The 18856-nt window shown below is 35.7% G+C and overlaps 1 protein-coding gene across 1 annotated transcript; it reads right to left on the bottom strand.

The window, feature by feature from the left end:
• Positions 1–8140: 8140 nt before the first annotated feature.
• SYPL1 (synaptophysin like 1) lies at positions 8141–17886 on the bottom strand. The gene is made up of 4 exons (XM_034666597.1): positions 17284–17886; positions 15901–16108; positions 11201–11389; positions 8141–9584 (listed from the first exon to the last, which is right to left on the bottom strand). Exons 2-4 carry the CDS (start codon positions 15904–15906, stop codon positions 9450–9452), a joined length of 330 nt encoding a protein of 109 aa, XP_034522488.1. The 5' UTR covers positions 15907–16108; positions 17284–17886; the 3' UTR covers positions 8141–9449.
• Between the last annotated feature and the right edge of the window lie 970 nt (positions 17887–18856).

Raw genomic sequence — 18856 nt, 5'->3', positions numbered from 1 at the left:
TTTTTGATCATAAACTAGGTCAAAAAGCAAGCCAAAGCAAATTTCAAAGAGGACTGGTCATTGCAGAGACTGCAATGCAATTACCTTAGAAGCCAATAAAAAAAGAATCAGAAAAATCCATTTTGGGAAACACATTACCAAATTACCAACAGATCAAAGAATTGTAATGTAAAATGTGAATACATTTAGAACTAAAATGATACAAATACCACACATGGAAAACTTGTGGGATAAAGCTAAAACAGTGGAAAATATAAAATCACAAATGTGTCTATTAGGGAAAAAGGTCGAAAAATTAACGAGCTAAGTAACCACTTCAAGTTAGGAAAAAAAATACAGCAAAGCAAACCCAAAGAAAGTAGAAGGAAAGGGCTAATGAAGGTAAGAGCAGAAATTAAAGAAAACAGACTAACAAGGATCAATAAAGTCAAAATTGATCCTTTAAAAATATGAATCAAATTCCATGCTAATGAATTTGAAAACTGAGATGCAATGGAAAAATTCCTCAAAATATTACTGATTCAAGAAAAACTTAAAAACCTGAATAGTCCTATAATCACAAACTGAGACATTGATTTAAAAATCATCTTCTCACAAAGAGAATTCTAGGCCCCAGTGATATTACTGGTGAGCTCTACGAAATATTCAAGGAACAAATAATCCCAATCTTACACAAATTATTTCAGAGTAAAGAATAAAAGCAAACACTTCTTGACTTATTTTAGGTACCTAGGGAAAAGTATGTGTGAAAGGAACAGCATCCAGAGTGTTATGGAACTATAACAAATCAGTAAGAAAAAAGGCAGAAACAACAAAAATAGTAATTTTACAGAAAGGAGAAGAGCAACGTTAAGAAGGGATGCTTAAGCTCATTCATCAACAGGGATGTTAAATCCAGTGCGAAATATTTCATACTCACTGAATTGGCAAAAATTGAACGTCGAAACAACTCCAACTGTCTGTAAGACTATGAAACAATGGGCTCCCTCATCCACTACCAGAGGAAATGTAAATTGGTGTAACCATTTTGAGAAATGGTTTACATCACTTAAGTTGAACAGGCATCTACCCTACAACTCAGCAATTCACTGTACAACACATAATAGCAAAAGCTCCCAAAAATCCAAATGTCTACCAATGCGGTATATTTATATAATGAAACTATACTGTGAGGATTAATAAACTACAGCGAAATTCGACAGGGATAAATTTCAAAAAAAATGCCCAAGAAGGTAAGAAAAAAACCAAACCAAACCAAAACCCCAAACCATTTTGTTTTTATAAACTTCAAAAGCAGCAATCGAAACCGCGTATTCTTTAGGATGTAAAAGCTACCAAAAAAAAAAAAAGAGGAAGAATTACTACAACATTTGGAATTGAAGATCCAGTCAGGGAGGGGAAGTGAAAGGAATCTGAGGGGCATCGGTAACATCCTGTTTCTTGGTTGGACAGCTGTGCATTTTCAGATACTTTTGTATGTGCTGTATTTCATAACAGAATTATTTTGGAATGGAATAGTAGGTTGAATAATGGCCACCCCAAAATGTCAAATCCTAATCCTTGGAGTTTGTAAACGTTACCTTGGTAAAAGGGTCTTTGCAGCTGTGATGAAGAATCTTGAGATGAGATCACTGTGGATACACAGTGTGCCCCAAATGCTGTCATAATTATCCTTAGGAGAGGCAGAGAGATTTCACAGACACATAAGAGAAGGCGACGTGACTACATAGGCAACGATTAAGAGTGATGGAGCCCCAAGCCAAGGAAGCTAGGAACCACCAGAAGCCATCTGGCAAAGAGCAGATTCTCCCTGAGAGCCTCTGCAGGGAGTGCAGCTCTGCGGACACCTTGATTTCCCAGAGGAAAACAGATTTTGGCCTTCGAGCCTTCAGAACTGAGAACAAATTTCTGTTGTGTCAAGAAGTCAGGTTTGTAGCGATTTCTTCTAGCAGCCTCAGGAAATGCATACACATGGAGAATGGATGAGAGTTGCCTGGGAAGGACGGCTAAGGAGACCCAGCAAAATTCTACACGTTCAACGTCATATGAGTCTGCACAGCTGAATGATTTTTCCAGCAGTACTCAGGAGTCTGAACGTGGGACTAGAGAAAGCCGACAGAATGATCTGTGGTTGGGAATCTGCTAGGCAAGGAAGTCAAGAATATTGGCAAGAGGGAGGAGTCGCCAGGTGGGGAAGAAAGTCAAACTAGAAGCAAAACCAGAGATGAGGAAAGGAAGGACTTGCCAGCAGTCCTCGTAAGCTCAGAGAACAGATGCAGTGGGAAAGATGGCAGGTTTTGTTTGGTCAGAAAGAAATCAGAGGAGGGGCGGTTAGAGTAAAGAGGTCTAGGGTGTGGTTAAGGAGGTGCGTGAAGCAAGTGTAATGGAGGAGACGAGGGAAAGCAAAGCACTCCCTGCTTCTTGAGGATGGTATTTTAAGTAAGGCCCTATTCACTTATCTGAGGTCTCTACCTGGGTCTTACAGCCTCCTTCTCAGTTCTGATAATAGGTCAATACATGCTATAAAAAGACTAAAACTCATGTAAATCGATTTCTCTATTTCTTCAAACAACCTAGCAACGGGCACAAAAGTCTTTATAGTCCTTTTATGGGATAATGGCTTGAAATTCCTTTTGATAAATTACACACAAAGCTAGTTTTTCAGATCTGCCCAGAGTAAAGGATCTGCAAGGGCGCTTTTTGACAGGAACCAATGCTACTCAACCTTTAATACGCATGCAAATCATCAGGGGGATGTTAAACTGCAGAGTCAGGGTCAGCAGGTATGGAGTGGGGCCTGAGATTCTGCACTGCTTCCGGCTCCAAAGTGACCCTGATGGCTGCTCATCAGTGGATGAATCAGATGAATTATTCTCCCTCTAAAAAAGGGATCCTGAAAAGCACGTCCCCTTTGAAAGTGATCTTCCAATCAAGGAAAGACGCTTCAGCAGAACCTATGATGAATCTGTCATTTTGATCTCCTGGGATGATGAAGATGGCTAATGGGATTGTGACAGGTAATCAAACTGCACCTTGGAATGGAAACATGAGATTGCTCCTATCTACTAGTATAAGTCAGGTTAGCAAGGTTATAGCATACAACCTTAATATGTGTAACAGACATATTAATATGCAAAAGTAAACTATATTTCTATATAAAAATGGTAATGACATAAAAATATTAACTGAGGGATAAATCTGACAAAGCATGTAAGACTCTGTACGCTGAAAACTACAGAACACTGTTGAGAGAAATTAAAGACCTATACAAATAGTGTTCTACCATGTTCACAAGTTGAAGCCTCAATATAAGATGTCAATTCTTTCTGAATTGTCTATAGGCTCAATACAATTCCAATCAAAACCCCAGTAGGCATTTTTGTGGAAACTGAGCTGATTCTAACATTCATATGGAAATGCAAGACCTCTAACAGCCAAAACAACTTGGGGAAAAAAAAAGCTGCAGGACTCACACTATCTGATTTTAACACTTATTATAAAGTTACAGTAATCAAGATAGTGTGGTATCAGCATCAAGATTGACAAATAGTCAGTGGAACAGAACACAGCGCAATTGACACACGCATACGGACAGCTTTTTTTTTTTTTTTTTTTTTTTTTTTAACGACGGTACAAAAGCAATTCGGTGGAGGAAGGACAGCTTTTCAACAAATGGTGCTGGAACTACTGGATATCCATATGCCAAAAAAAAAAAAAAAAGCAACTTTGATCAATATCATGCACACTTAAAACTAAACTCAAAATGGACCACAGTCCAAAACGTAAAACCTAAAACTACAAAACTTTTAGAGAAAAAACAAACAAACCAAAATATTTATGACCTCGAGTTACACAAAGATTTCACAGATGCAACACCAAAAGCACAATCCATAAGGAAAACATGATACATTTGAATTCATCAAAATTAAAAACTTGTGGGGCACCTGGCTGGCTCAGACAGTAGAGCATGCGACTCCTGACCTCAGGGTTGTGAGTCTGAGCCCCATGTTGGGTACAGAGATTACATAAAACAAAACCTTAAAAAAGCAAATTAAAAACTCATGCTCTTTGAAAGACTGAGAATTAAATGACAAGTCCAATAACGGACTTGTGTCTAGACTAAAGTCTCAAAACTCAGTAAGAAAAACACAATCAGTGGGCAAAAGTTTTGAACAGATACTTAACTAAAGATATACAAATGGCATGTAAGTACATGAAAATATGCTCCACATCACTAGACATTACAGAAATGCAAATTAGAACCATGATGAGATCCATGCCCATTAGAATGGCTACAGTTAAAAGACTGACCATACTAAGTGTTGATGAAGATAAGATGTGAAGTAACTCAACTCTCATACACTGCTGGTGGGAATTTAGAATTGTGCAACCACCGTGGCATTTCTTAAAAAGTTAAATATAATCCTACCACATGATTCAGCTATCACACTCCTAGCTATTGCCATAGAGACATATGTCCATAAAAAGCCATTTATGTGGACATTCACAGCAACTTTACTTGTATTAGCCTCAAACCAGAAAAAGCCCAAATATCTACCAGGTGAACATATACACCAATTGAGTACAATGGAACAACACTCAGCACTAAAAAGGAATAGGCTGTTGATATATGCAACATGGATCTCAAAATAATTATGCTGGGTGAAAGAAGCCCCACAAAAAGAACAAATACTGTATGAATCCATTTATATACAACTCGAGAAAATGCAAACTTAATAGCGACGAAAATCCATGGCAGCTGGGAAATAAGTGGGATGAATGGGTGAGAGGGCCATGAGAACATTTTGGGTTTGACTTATATAATTACTTTGATGTGGTGACAGTTTCACAGATACATATAGATTTATTAAATTGTATACTCTATATGGTATGTCAATTATACCTGAAACTTTTTAAGAAAGTGTATTAACTATATTTTTCAAATGTGACTGGCAAGCAAGGTTTCATTTGTAATTACTATTTTTGTGCAAGCAAAATCCAAATTCCAACAGTAAGAAATTGACTCTGATGGCAGTATTATAAAATATACCATGTAATACTATTATCTTATTTTGATCAATTTAATTTTTTTAAAAATTTATTTATTTGAGAGAGCGAGCGAACAAGCATGATCTGCGGGGGAAAGAGGAGCAGGGTAGAGGGAGAAGCAGGTTCTCTGACGAACAGGGAACCCAATGAGGGGGCTCAATCCCAGAGTCCTGGGATCATGACCTGAGCAAAAGGCAGACACTTAACTGACTGAGCCACCCAGGTGCCCCCTAACTGGTATTTTCAGTTTGTCTGTTCCACAACATAAGAATTGTTGACAGTGATCGAATTTTATACATTACTAGCACGACCAAGATACAAGATGGTATAAATTTGCGGTTAAGTTTGCTATCCTGAAACAAAATGGTAGCTGTTATATTTTCAAATGAACATATATTTTCTATTTTTCATAGATTTCAATGACAATCACCATGCAACTATAATTAAAGAAAGATAATAGGAGAAAAAAGGCTTAGCTTCCAAACAAAACAAAGAAACTATTATTATTTATATATGGCATCATTTGCCACATAAAAAGGAGAATCTACAAATTATTAAAATTAACTAGGCTTAGAAAGGTTACCTTATAGAAAAATCAATAGAGAAAAGTCAGAAGTCCTATAGACCAGCAATGAAAATAATCTGGAATATAACTTAAATGTTACTATGTATAATAGTAACAAAGGCTACAAGGCACACAGATATAAATCTAAATCTTTATGTAGAAAATTATAACTTTGATAAACATGAAAGACCTAAATGGAGAGATACACTGTGTTCATAAATACAAAGCCTCAGTAATATAAATATGATCATTTCCCCAAGTTGACCCATTAATTGAATGCAATTCTTTACAACTGAAGTCCCACAAAGGTTTTTAGGAACTTGACCAGCTGATCCTAAAATTTATACAAAAGAGTATAGGGCTCACAACAGCTAAGACAACTGAGTAAAAATAATGATGGTGCTCTGGTACTTATTCTATCAGACAGTAATTCTTACTGGAAAGTTACATATAATTAAAGAAAGATAGGGGTAAATACGGTGCTGGTATAGGGCATACAGAAGAGTTACAATTAATATGGAAACTTGATATTTGACAGGTGACTAAAAGATGAACTATTATTTTTTAATTTTTTAAAAGATTTATTTATTTGAGAAAGAGAAGAATGCATGTGCATGGGGGCTGTGGGCAGAGGGAGGGAGAAACTCAAGCAGACGCCATGCTGAGCATGGAGCCCAAGGCAGTGCTTGATCCCAGGACCCCGAGATCATGACCTAAGCCAAAACCAAGAGCTGGCTGCTTAACTGACTGAGTCACCCAGGCGCCCCTAAAAGATGAGCTTTTAAATAAAGGGTACTCTGAAAATTGAGTACGAGTATTGAAAAATATAAAAATTAGATCCCTCCTCAAAATACATTGCCAATGGCTTAAAGACCTAAAAGTAAAAAACAAATCTAACGTATTCAGGAAACAGAAGTGAATATCTTTATGACACTGAGAATTTCTTAAGACACAATAAGCACAAACCATGAGGAAAGTTAAATCAGTGTTAAGATAAACTTTTGTATAACAAAAAACATTAAGTGAAAATACAAGCCATGGACAGGGAGAAGACATCTACAATCCATATACATATCAAGAAATTAGTATCCAGAATAAAGAACACCTCAAATCTACAGGAAAAAGAAACAAAAGAGAAAGACTGGCAAAGGATATGAACAGGCAATACAGAGTAGGAGAAAACTAAATGTCCAATAAATACACAAAGATCACGAAACTCTGTAGTCATTAGAGAAATACGAATTAAAAACACACCAGAGATGCTATTTCAAACCCATCAGATTAGCAATAGTCCAATAACATCAAGTGGCAAGAAGAGGGGTCACAGGGATTCTCACATATTGTTGGTGGGAGATGAAATCGGTGCAGGCACTTTAGTGACCAATTTGAAATACCTAAGTTACAACTGAAAATGTGAATTATTTCACATTCCAACAGTTCCACTTCTAGTGATACATCCTAGAGAAGCCTTCATATGTTTCACAAAAATGTTTATTTCAGTACTATCTTGCAATAGTGAAAGTGCAAAAAAATCTAACTGTATTTCTGTAAGGAAAAGGTGGTATCTGTATCTGTAATGTTTTATTTCCTTAAAAAGTCAAAACCAACAAATCTGACACAAATAAAACAAAATGTTAGCATTTGTTCAATCTAGTGGTGGGGGACTTCGTTATATTCTATTTCTTATACTTCTCTATCTGCAATACTATGTAGTTAAAAAATTTAAATTAAGTGTGAAACATAAAGTATATAAGGAGCACCACTGCCCTTAACATTTACAGCAGGTTAAAAATTACTTTAAGTATCCTTATCCAGATGACCTGAATTCACAGAAACATTAGTAATGATGCTGTTTATAAATGATTCTCTGCAACCTATCACCTAGAAAGTCGAAGTTTTTATTTACTTTTTTAAAAAATTTATTTTAAGTAATCTCTATACCCAACGTGAGGGCTCCAACTCACAACCCCGAGATCAAGAGTTGCACGCTCTACCGACTGAGCCAGCCAGGTGGCCCAGAGCTTTTACTACTTCTGTCCTGGAAATTATCCTATAAATTGCTTAACCCTGTGATGCTGACTCAAAACCAGAATCAAAATTGCAAAGTGAAAAAGCAACAGAATGGACTCCTTCCTGGATTTGTTGTAATCTCAACAGCTATTAACTTTCAACGTCATTAACTTTAAGTACAACTACCACCAACAGAAAAATAAATGCTAAAACATCCAGGACTCTGAGGAATATAAAGGGAGAGCTATGTAATCCTGAAGCATACCTTGCGCCTTTCTGCTCAAGACCACCACATTCCCCTCTCTAGCTCTAGAGACTCCAAAATTTACAAATAAGCATTTTTAAAACAAGACTGAAAGAAAAAAGGATAGACCCAGGGTCTCCAAAGAATTTTTCGTCTTTTATTTCTTGCCAAACATTTAAAAAAAATTATTCCTACTTTGGAAATCAATTCCATTTTGCATTGCTCCTGCCTTTAAGATGAAGTCTCTCTGTAATATAACAATCAGTGCACTCTTTCTTTTAACTTCTTTATTAAGTTTGTTGCATAAAAGATATACATTCTCATATTGACAATTCTTGTCATGAACAAAAGCAACAAAAAATAAGGCAATAGCAAGATGTGCTTCACATATAAACAATCATGTGGTAAGAACAAGAAATCTGGCCCTGTACAACAAAAAGATTAGGAAGCAAAATGTGAACAATCCCTGTATTCAGAATATACCCAAATGTGCGTGCAAAGACAGTGCAGCCATAATACAGCTCACTTAAATTCCTGTTTATGATGCATAATTCCTTAATCATCCATTTGTGAAATAAGAATGAACATTAAGAAACATGAAATCCAAATTGCATTTATTTTCACAATATCAACGCTACACTCAAAATAGCAACTTCATTGAATCTAAATGTTAAATGTTTCCAAAGTAAAAGGCAATCTTAATTTTTTTTAGCCCTATGAAAGGGTCTGCAAAAACCAGGTGGTTTATTTTATTCCACTTGCAAGGAGACTAGGTCTCAGCCTGCACTTAAGTAGGATGAGCAAAAGGACAGCAAACGAATACCACTAAGAGTAATGCCCATACATATCAAAATATCTAGCTGAACCATGTTCTTTCTTATACAGCAAGTCTATTAAACGACCAGCATAATGGAAGCTTACACCTCATGCGACAGAATCACTAAATTAACTATACATCTATTAGAAAATTTCCAAACCCCATTCCCAAAACAGTTTTAGTACACCTATTAAGTACTGTAGCTCACTTAGAAAAACAGAAATAAAACATACAACCAGTCTTTGCAATTAAAAATTTTTCATAACATATAAACAATGTTCAGATACAAATTCTGAACTAAATATGTTTTTCTAAATATGATTTATGTAATCAAGGCTTTCTTAAACAAAGACAGGTCTTACGTATGTGATCTGTACAATCTTACAGTAGTGTATATTCCAAACAGAGATTTTCTTCCTATTATGATATGAAAATGTAACTCTTTTCTGAGTGAAGATATGTTAAGGCTTAAGGTGTAAACACTTTGGAAGGCAAACAACTTAGTAAAGAAATAACCAGTCATTAAAAAATGTGTATCATCTCATAATAGGCTCCTGAATTTTCAAATTTACATGTGAGAATACACTTACATCTTAAATTTCTAGGAAAGGCACAGGCTTTATATAAAAAAGCAGCAAAATTTTAAACCCACCAATTTATTGAAAAAGCCATTACTTTTATTAGAAACAAATAATGCTTCTCAAGATGTTGGCAACATACAATAGTATAGACATGTATTTCATACAGTGTACTTCTCCCTTTAATTATATTCCAGAAGGAGGTGGAATACCTCCTTGGCTGTGGGAAGCAGAAGTATTTGATGGACTGTGTAAACTGGTCTCCTTGTACACAAACCATGCATTTCCTCCCCAAAGTATCATATTCAGAAAGCCAAAGATCTAAGAAAGAGAAAAAAAACATGAAATCTAGTATCTACTTAAAAATTTATACCCGTCTTAGTTTTCCTTTAAATATTTAACACTTCTAGGCAGTATACCATTATTTCATTTAAAATGTAAACTACATATAAAGTAGAATAAAAAAGGAAGACTTTCCGTTTCAATGCCAAATTTGTATACATAATGATTTACTCCCAATGAAATAAAGCTAAAATCTCTAAATCTGTAACATACAAATTATGACTAAAAGAAAGCTTATCTTTGCATGCTTAACAATACCCAGAAGATGGGATTAAATTTGAGAAAAATAAGCAAAACCCTACTATTACTTCGTAATTAGACTTTAGTGCTTTCAGGTGAAGAGGAACAGCAATCCATGCTTCCTTCTTTGGGGGCCTTCACTTTTCTCCATTTGAATGGTATAAACTGGCTCTGGGTATCTTTTCCTATTTCCCTTCTATCTCCCCTACTACTTACTATCTCTCCTACTCCAACAGCTGCAGCCAGAAGAGAAAAAGAGTCACACAAGAACTTTACATCACATCCTACATTAGTCAACGTAAAAGAAATTAGTCTTCCCAGTTACAAACCTGACAAGATCGAAGTCTCAGAGATAAAAAGTCTTCCGCATAAACTGAAGCTACCCTCTTTTCATATTTTTTTTCCTCCAAATATAAGAACAATAGTGACTTATATGATGTAATACTGGGGTAAAGAGCTTGAGAGTAGTATCATATTACCGAAGGCCAAATTCTTTGTATTTTTTGCATATTTTCATAAAAAACAGCATTTCTGAAATTGTCCATCTCAGATCATGGTCAATATAAATGCAAAAAAAGACTTTAAAGCTGTAACACAAAAATTTGGCCAAATTTCTTCACAAGGCATGCTAACTTCATCCACTGGAAAAATATTTTCTTGAAAAGACAGAAGACTTCCTTAAACATAATATATGCAGTATATTAATAACATATCTAGTAATACATTTATCTGTATTTTGGTAAGATAGACTAAATATTATTTAAATTTATATATACCAATTTTTTTAGATCATTTAAGAAACCATAAAAGTACTACTTTCATAGACCCAGAGCAAGTCAGACCAGAGAACGGGCCCTAAGTCAGATCTGGTCCACACACTGACTTGCCAACTTACTAGCTATGTTACCTTGAGCAAATTAACGCACGAGCTACATTTTTTTTCCAGTTGTGAAATGAAGATAATAATACTATCTCCTGCATTCCTCTTAGGGTTACTGGATAAGTTAAACAAGATGAGTGTAACGTAATGCCCTTGGCACAATGCCTGAAAGGTAGTCTTTATAAATGTTAGTGACTACTATTAGTGCCTTTCCGGTAAAAGTCTTGCCTAGTCAATGTTAAAGAAAAGAAAGACTCAATCACAATCTTGTTCAAACCTGTTAACAAGTAATAATTTTCCTGACAAACTTTTCTTCACTGTTATAGAGGTAGACTATCTGGTAGCTAGGATTCTGATAGCTTAGTAAAAATGAAAACAATACGTTCATCCAGAGATTAAAAACTATTGCTTTCTTATATCACTAGTAAGGTTTTTCTACGTGAAATAAAATACCTCATAAACACTGCATACGTACCACAGATACATTTAGGGATCCCATACTAGTCACAGAGCCAAAATAACACATCACTTCTTGATGATTACAAGGCTGAAGTTCCTTGACAATACCGTGACCGGTAGCTATTTTAATATCTGTAAGAGCTTTGGCCCAGGCTGAAGTGCTCACCAACCACAGAAAAGCGGCAACAAGAGTAACAACAAAGTCCTAAAGCAAAAATAAGTATGAGTTAATAACGAAGAGTTAATTTAAACATACTACATTTCAGATCCATGATGAAGGAACTGAGATCACATTGAACTTATGGTACTGAGAAGTGACCTACATGACATTCTTTATAAAAAAGGCCACAGTCAGCAGCTGTTTACCATCACTAGCCCTGTGCCTGAGCTACAGCAGTGAACAAGACTCAATCATCTATGCAGCAGTCTCCGATTTTGACACTAGAATTCAGTTTCACATAGCCCTCACCACAACCCTGACTAAGCCACTCACTCCCACTCACACCTCAAACCCTGTTATCACCAGTAACTATCCCCTCATAATCCTAGTTTCACTCCCCCCACTTCCCAATAGCATCTCTCTTACCAGCGCACGATCCTTCAGGCACCCCAACTTCAAAAATCCTTTGACCCCGCTGAGACCTATAATCTGATTTTACCACTTTTTTACTGTCTCTCAACCTCACTCATGTTCTCATTTCCCCTTTAATTTCTATTCTAAGGTCCTTCGTTACAACCCCTTGCACACACTCAACTCCCTCACCTTCTCCTGCTTTCTCATACTGTTCTGGCAAAACTCTAACTTCAGTTAAATCTAATTCCCCATGACTGGAAGGAATTAAAATAAAAAACTTAAAAAAAAAATCTAGCTGTCCATGATCTGGATAATGAAATGGTAAAAAGCACGCATCCAGGGATGACTTGTTTCTTTTAAAATTCATGACCCTAAAATTTTAAGAATACTCATTATATTAAGGACAAAAAAATAATAATCTCTCAAGGCATCTTCTCACTAGTAATTTTCTTCTAAAGTCTTTGCTACTTACTACATTTCCAAGAATAGCACTAAAGTTTTAAATATTCTGGATAGCTTCTTATTGAATAAGATGAAGAAAGAAAAAAATGTATTCTCTTTACTCAATCTATTCTGCTGGGGAACTAAAATTTTGTTAACTAACATGGGTTACAAAAATCTAAATAAGACTTTTTAAAGAATGCATTTGTATAATATAAAGTGTAAGTCCCACCTTGTCTGGTTTTCCTTCAAATTAACCGCCAAAGTGGAAATAATGTAAAATCTGTCTCTTTTAATGTTCTGCATTCTTAGCATTCAGGTACACCCAAAGCTATGGTTCTTACATATCTGTAGCAAAAAGCTCTGCAAGCTCAGAAATGGGTTTTGGAGCTTATCAGAAGTGTCCCCCCCCGCCCCCCGCAAATAAATCGGATTGGTTTTTAATTACTTTTTCCAGCCAGCTTTTAGTCATTTATTGAGACCAAACACCAGTAACCACTTATGACATACAGAAACTCTACTATATATAGCTTATCCACCAGGTCAAGATGGCAATGAATAAATGCCTTGTGATCACAAGGGACCAAAAACAATGACTGATTTTACAAAGATGGAGGTATTTGCATTCTGCATTTGAGCTTTCCACTGCTCCTGGTCTTCTTTTTAAAAAACGTAGATCAAAGAAAAAAGGATAGAAATATGGCTTCCATGTTTTGCCGGGGGGGGGGGGGGGGGGGGGGANTTCTGCACTTGGCTGCACTTTCACTGCAGGTAGGTATTTTCTAAACACTTGCTAGAAACACAATGCTTTTGGAGAACTGATAAATAGTACAAGGTTATCACACCTTAAACAAGTTCTCTCAGGGCTAAAGTTCATAGCTTTGACCCATATACGTCAAATCCTTTAAATTTCCAGGTTTCTTCCTTCCAACTTCCTAATTAAAAAACATACCAATGTTTTTCTGATTATACTCTTTTAATCTATTTTGCTGCTGGCATGACAAATTGTATTTCAAAAGCAGGGAACTTTTCTGACAATGATGCATAAAGTAACCTCTGGGGGTCGGGAGGTGTGGGAAATGAGGGCCTCTGAAATAATCTCGGCAGTACTCAGGACTCTGTTTTTAGGGTGTGGCCCACCCGCAGTTCTGCTGTGCACAACCTTAGCAGCCTGTGGCAGCTTTGGTCCCACCAATGAGGTGGGATAGGATTCCTAACAGATTTTTAGAATTTGGGATACTTTATCGTTGTTTGGTTTCAGTTTTTTGGATATTTCTGATTCTCCACATGTCCTAGAACCCTCAAGTTCCTGCTATTTAAAACCAAAAAAATGCTATATTTACTTAAAAAGGGAAGTTGATTTTAAATGCCACAACTGAAATGCTCCTAGAAATACCTTAGTAGAGAATTGAGAACATTGCCAGAAAGGCACGTCCTCATTTACAAAGAGTACTTTAAAAAAAACCAATGTCCTGTTTGGCTATATTTTAAATTTGAGTATCTCAAGAAAACTTTTTTATATTTATATGGTTAAATTAAAAGTAGAATTCAAAATTTAATTTAGAAGCTTGAATTTTTACAGACAAGAAGCATCCTTTATATATTGTATCACCACCACCAACAAAAAACATCTAAAGGGCTAGTGCTGGATTACCTATGACCACTAATTGATCACTCCGAGATGGAAAATTTCTTTTGACTTCCTGAATGATGCACCAAGATCAGTTTTTTGTTTTTTTTTTTTTTAAAGATTTTATTTATTTGTCAGAGAGAGCGTGCACACTCACAAGCGGGGGAGTGGCAGGCACAGGGAGAAGTAGGCTCCCCACTAAGCAAGGAGTCCCAAGTGGGACTAGAACCCAGGACTCTAGGATCATGACTGGAGCCGAAGGCAGACGCTTAACTGACTGCACCACCCAGGCGTCCCTAGATCAGTTTTATAGTTTTAAGAGAAAAACCCTCTACAAAAATAGATTTAGATGCTGCCTTAGAAAGTGTCATTTTTTAAAAACTCACTAAACAAAATATGAAAACTAAAGGGCTCATTGTTAGTTAACTTAAAAGTTTGTTGGGATAATGACAAAATGGCAAGAACTGTCTTTAGTATTTAAATTATAAAGAATTTTAATAAAAGATAGTATCTATATGATTATCATAGTTCCTTTTTTTTTTTTTAAAGTAGGCTCCATGGGGGGCCTGAACTCCCCTCCAATGAGGGGCTTGAACTCAGGACCCAGATATCAAGATCCGAGCCGAGATCAAAAGTTGGATGCTTAACTGACTGAGTCACCCCAGCGCCCCTCCACAGTTCATTTTTAAGTAAGTCTTGGGAAGTCTATACAAGTTACAGATTCTTAATTTCTGTTGATTACAAAGCACTGAAAATTAAAATAGTTGATGTCTATCTCTTTGAAAGACGTCCAAGAAAATATTTCATGAAAACGTCAGGTCTGAGAATCTCTTTTCAGATACAAGAAATAAAATAAATAAGAATTTTAGCAGACTGCTTTATTCCTTACTTACCATTTGTATTCTTATGATCCAGGCAGCAAAAATTAAAAATAAATAATAAATAAAACCTGTTATCTTATTTAATAATTTCTTCATACCCAAATAGCCTTCCCTTTAAAGTAACTTCACAAATAATCAGCAGATTACAGGGTTTTCTCAAGATATAAATGACCGGTATCTCAAAAGCACCTCTGTTCTCCCTTTAAGTCAGGAACACTTAATACTGACTCTGTAGTTACTCTTTCGTTGTGGACGTCCAGCTTAAAACCATGGCTTATCTCTGCATTTGCACCAATACTCCGGAGGAGATTCTACTACCTAAATCTCGAGATTATTTTTATTTTCTAGTTCAGAAGACTCTGAAGCCAAGAAAGGTGTTAGGACTTCAAATCCAAATCCTTTGTTGCCATCTCCAGGATTCAAAATTAGCTCATGAACATCACTAGTGAGAATTCTCTAATTGTTAAAGAATTATCTGGGTCAGATTTTAAATTAAGGAATTTAGGAATACAGCCTCGGAGTCAGCATTTTCCTGAAATGGGCCAGACAGTAAATATGTTTGGTCTCTCTCACTAAACTCTGCCACTATAACATGAGAGCAGTTATAGACAGTATGGAAATGTTTGGGTATGGCTGCGTTATAAAACAAGAAAACAAAAACCCAAAACTTTATTTTAAAAAAAACACAATGAATCAGATTTGGCTTGTGGGCCATAGTTTGCTGATTTCCGATACTGACTATTAAGCTCAATAAAACACTGCAGAGACAGTCTTTGAGAAAAGAGAAAAAAGGTAAGAAGTAGGAACACCATCATAAGACTACTAGTATGGTCAGCAATTCCTCAAATTAAAGGCATTAATTTCTACTTAATTTCTCTACTTGCAACCTAATATGCTCTATATGTTTGAGATCTTTCCAGGTTGAAGTAAGATTTAGAAACAAACAGACTTCTGTATTCCCTAGAGTACAGAGAAAGTGTTGCAAACTGGCTCAAATAATTAGGTTCAACGTGATAACCGGAGAAAGCTCAACCTCAGATCAAACCTCAAACACAAACTCAGATCAAAATATGTTTACCTGGTTTATGCCAAGAATTTTGATTTCCAGTGTAAGAAAATCTATATTTAACTCCAAATATAATGTACACTTATACAAATGATTTTTGTATAAAAATAAAGTATTTACTTACAATCATGGGAAGTTTTCGATTATCCCGATACAGGCTCGTATAACCAACATAGAGCAGAAGAGCAGCAATGCAGTACAGGAAGACAAAGACTGCAAAGGTAACATAAAATTGTGCAGAAGAAGAGTAATCTCCAATAAGGACATAGCTTTTCCAATTTACATTACACACGTTTACATCTGGATGTGCCTGAAATGATGCTTCGTTCAACCTATTAAAAAAAGGCTCAAATAAATTTGTGAATTACTTGGACTCTCCCAATACAGACAGAAATACATAAGCAGAATACTGAAATGACATTTCAAAAAAACACTCCCAAAATATATCACGGACATTTTCTTTTGGGGGAAAAAAGGGGGAAAATTCAAATATTTAAAATAGGAGTTTCCTAAGAAATGTACATAAATTATGCCTTGTAATTGGTTTACAATAGACTGAATATAGATTGCATTAAACACTTTCACACCCAGCTACTATCTTCCTGTAATAAGAATTTAGCAGATTAAGAGAGCTGATACAAAATAGTTTGCAATTTGAGACATGATATTCCATTCTAGGAGGCAGAGTATGTGTGACTAGCACCAGGAGAGCCAATTATGATTCACATTTTAACCCTAGATTAACTAGCTGCTAACTTTAGATTGTTTTTATATTTCCTTATCTATAAATTGCAAAAGCACTTATCACTAAATGTGCCATAACAGTTCCTCATATAGGAACTTTATAAGAGAAGGGCTGGGAAGTGGAGAGGCAATGATTCATAACCAGGCCCTTGCTATCTGACATATTTTTAGTGTAAACGTTTATTTGATCATCAAAACAACCCTAAAAGGTAAGATTTCCAACTCAATGGATAGAAATTTCAAGTCCTAGAGAGGTCCGATAAGTAGTAAGTGGAAGAAGATTTATACCATGGCTTAAACACAGGACATATTCAATAAACTTTTCAATAAACACTGAAGTTAAACAGAAGAATTCACAAAGTATTCATTTTAGTCTGAGTAAGAAAATAAACACAAACTCCTTGCTTTAAATACATGTCTTAAAATGATATAAAGAATGCTATTATTTAGTAATTGCAAATACATGAGAAATTTGAATTTTCTTAAGCTGTCACTGTGGGATGACAGAATAAAAACGTCAAGGCAAGGTCATATAAACGTTTCTAAATGCTTACTCTCGTTTTCTATACTTAATTCATCACAGGCCAGGAACACAGTTTGCAGACAGACTCTGGTCCATGCGCCACAGTTTGAGGAGCAACGATCACCACTTACAAATGAGCATGTTTGCAATTTAAAATCCTCCCCCCCCAGACTGCTGGAAATCTTACAGTCAATATGAAAGTAAAAAGTTTTTAACCATAAAAACAAATAAATATCTTACCTGAATGGATAACCAAAAGCAGCTGTAATCGTTTTATTTTCGTTAAGTTTAGGGCAAGTCACTTGAATTTCTGTTTTGCCCTTAAAACCTCCACAGGTGGCAAAAGCAAAGATAGAAGCAATCTATACAAAGTGAGACCAAAAAAGGGGGAAGAAGCATTACTGTACCCAAAATATGGGTCATTAAAGCCTAAATATATTACCAAAAACTGGCTCACTAACATTCTAGAAATTCTTAATTACAAATTAAATGCAGATGGTGAAAAACATTTAAAATTCACTTCCAACTGTCAACAAATGATTTTCTTTTCCCCTGAGTATAATACAGAAGTTAGTATACCAGTCCATAGAATACTTCTTTTGCTTATACTGCAGTGTACCTACTAAATATTAGTATGAAATTCAAATGAAGTCTTATTTATTAGTATCAAAATCAAAAGGGGTGATTTGGAGGTATATTTTTAATGGTTAACTGTTAAGCCAAGAAAATGGCAAGCAAAGAGGAGATGCTATTTCATGAGCTTGTAAGACCTCATTTTTGAGTATTTCAGTATTTCCAGGTCTCAAAAAGTACTTGGAAATTTGTTTTCCTGATCATGCATATACTTAAAAGAATGCAATATTCTCTTAAATGCTATTAACAGGAAAAAACTGGAAGCATCCTAAATGTTGATATGGAATCAAATAAAATGTAATTCACTCATAGGATGGAACATTACACAGTCATTAAAGTGTTGGCGAATATTTAATGATACTGAAAAACATTCATTACATATAAAGTTTGTTTATGGGGCGCCAGCCTGGCTCAGTTGTTAGAGCATGCAACTCTTGATTTCAGGGTTGTGAGTTTGAGCCCACTTTGGGGGTAGAGTTTAATTTAAAAAAAGTTTGTTTACACATGCATTGTGCATGTCTACGCTACACATATGAAGCACACTACAAAAACATTATACATCAAAATTTCAACAGTGGTCACCTCTGAACAGAAAATAAAGATAATTCTTTTTTCTATTTGTATCTTCTAAATTTTCTACAAAACAAAACAAACAAAAAACCCCACATATGGTGCAGTGACCAAAAACTCAATCATTCAGCAAATTCTGATAGCTCTATTTAAAAAACATATTTGGGAACTGATCACCACCATCATAACATCCTGATCTAAACCACCATTATTACCTCTTGCCCAAATTAAATTCTTTTTTTTTTTTTTAAAGATTTTATTTATTTATTTGACAGAGATAGAGACAGCTAGCGAGGAGAGGGAACACAAGCAGGGGGAGTGGGAGAGGAAGAAGCAGGCTCATAGTAGAGGAGCCTGATGGGGCTCGATCCCGTAACGTCGGGATCACGCCCTGAGCCGAAGGCAGACGCTTAACCGCTGTGCCACCCAGGCGCCCCCCAAATTATATTCTAACAGCCTTCTAAATAATCCTGCTTCTGTCCTCGTCCCTCCTTCAGTCTACTGTCAATATACCAACCAGGGTGGTCTTTTAAAAATACAAGGCAAAAAACTTTATAGCCTTTGCTCAAAATTCTCCAACGGCTTCTGAGTTCTCTCTGAATAAAAATCA

This window comes from Ailuropoda melanoleuca, chromosome 1 (genome assembly GCF_002007445.2).
Source record: "Ailuropoda melanoleuca isolate Jingjing chromosome 1, ASM200744v2, whole genome shotgun sequence".
In the NCBI taxonomy this organism is placed as follows: Eukaryota; Metazoa; Chordata; class Mammalia; order Carnivora; family Ursidae; genus Ailuropoda; species Ailuropoda melanoleuca.
Note: the sequence above shows the minus strand (reverse complement) of the source record. Positions and strands in the feature narration are given on the sequence as shown.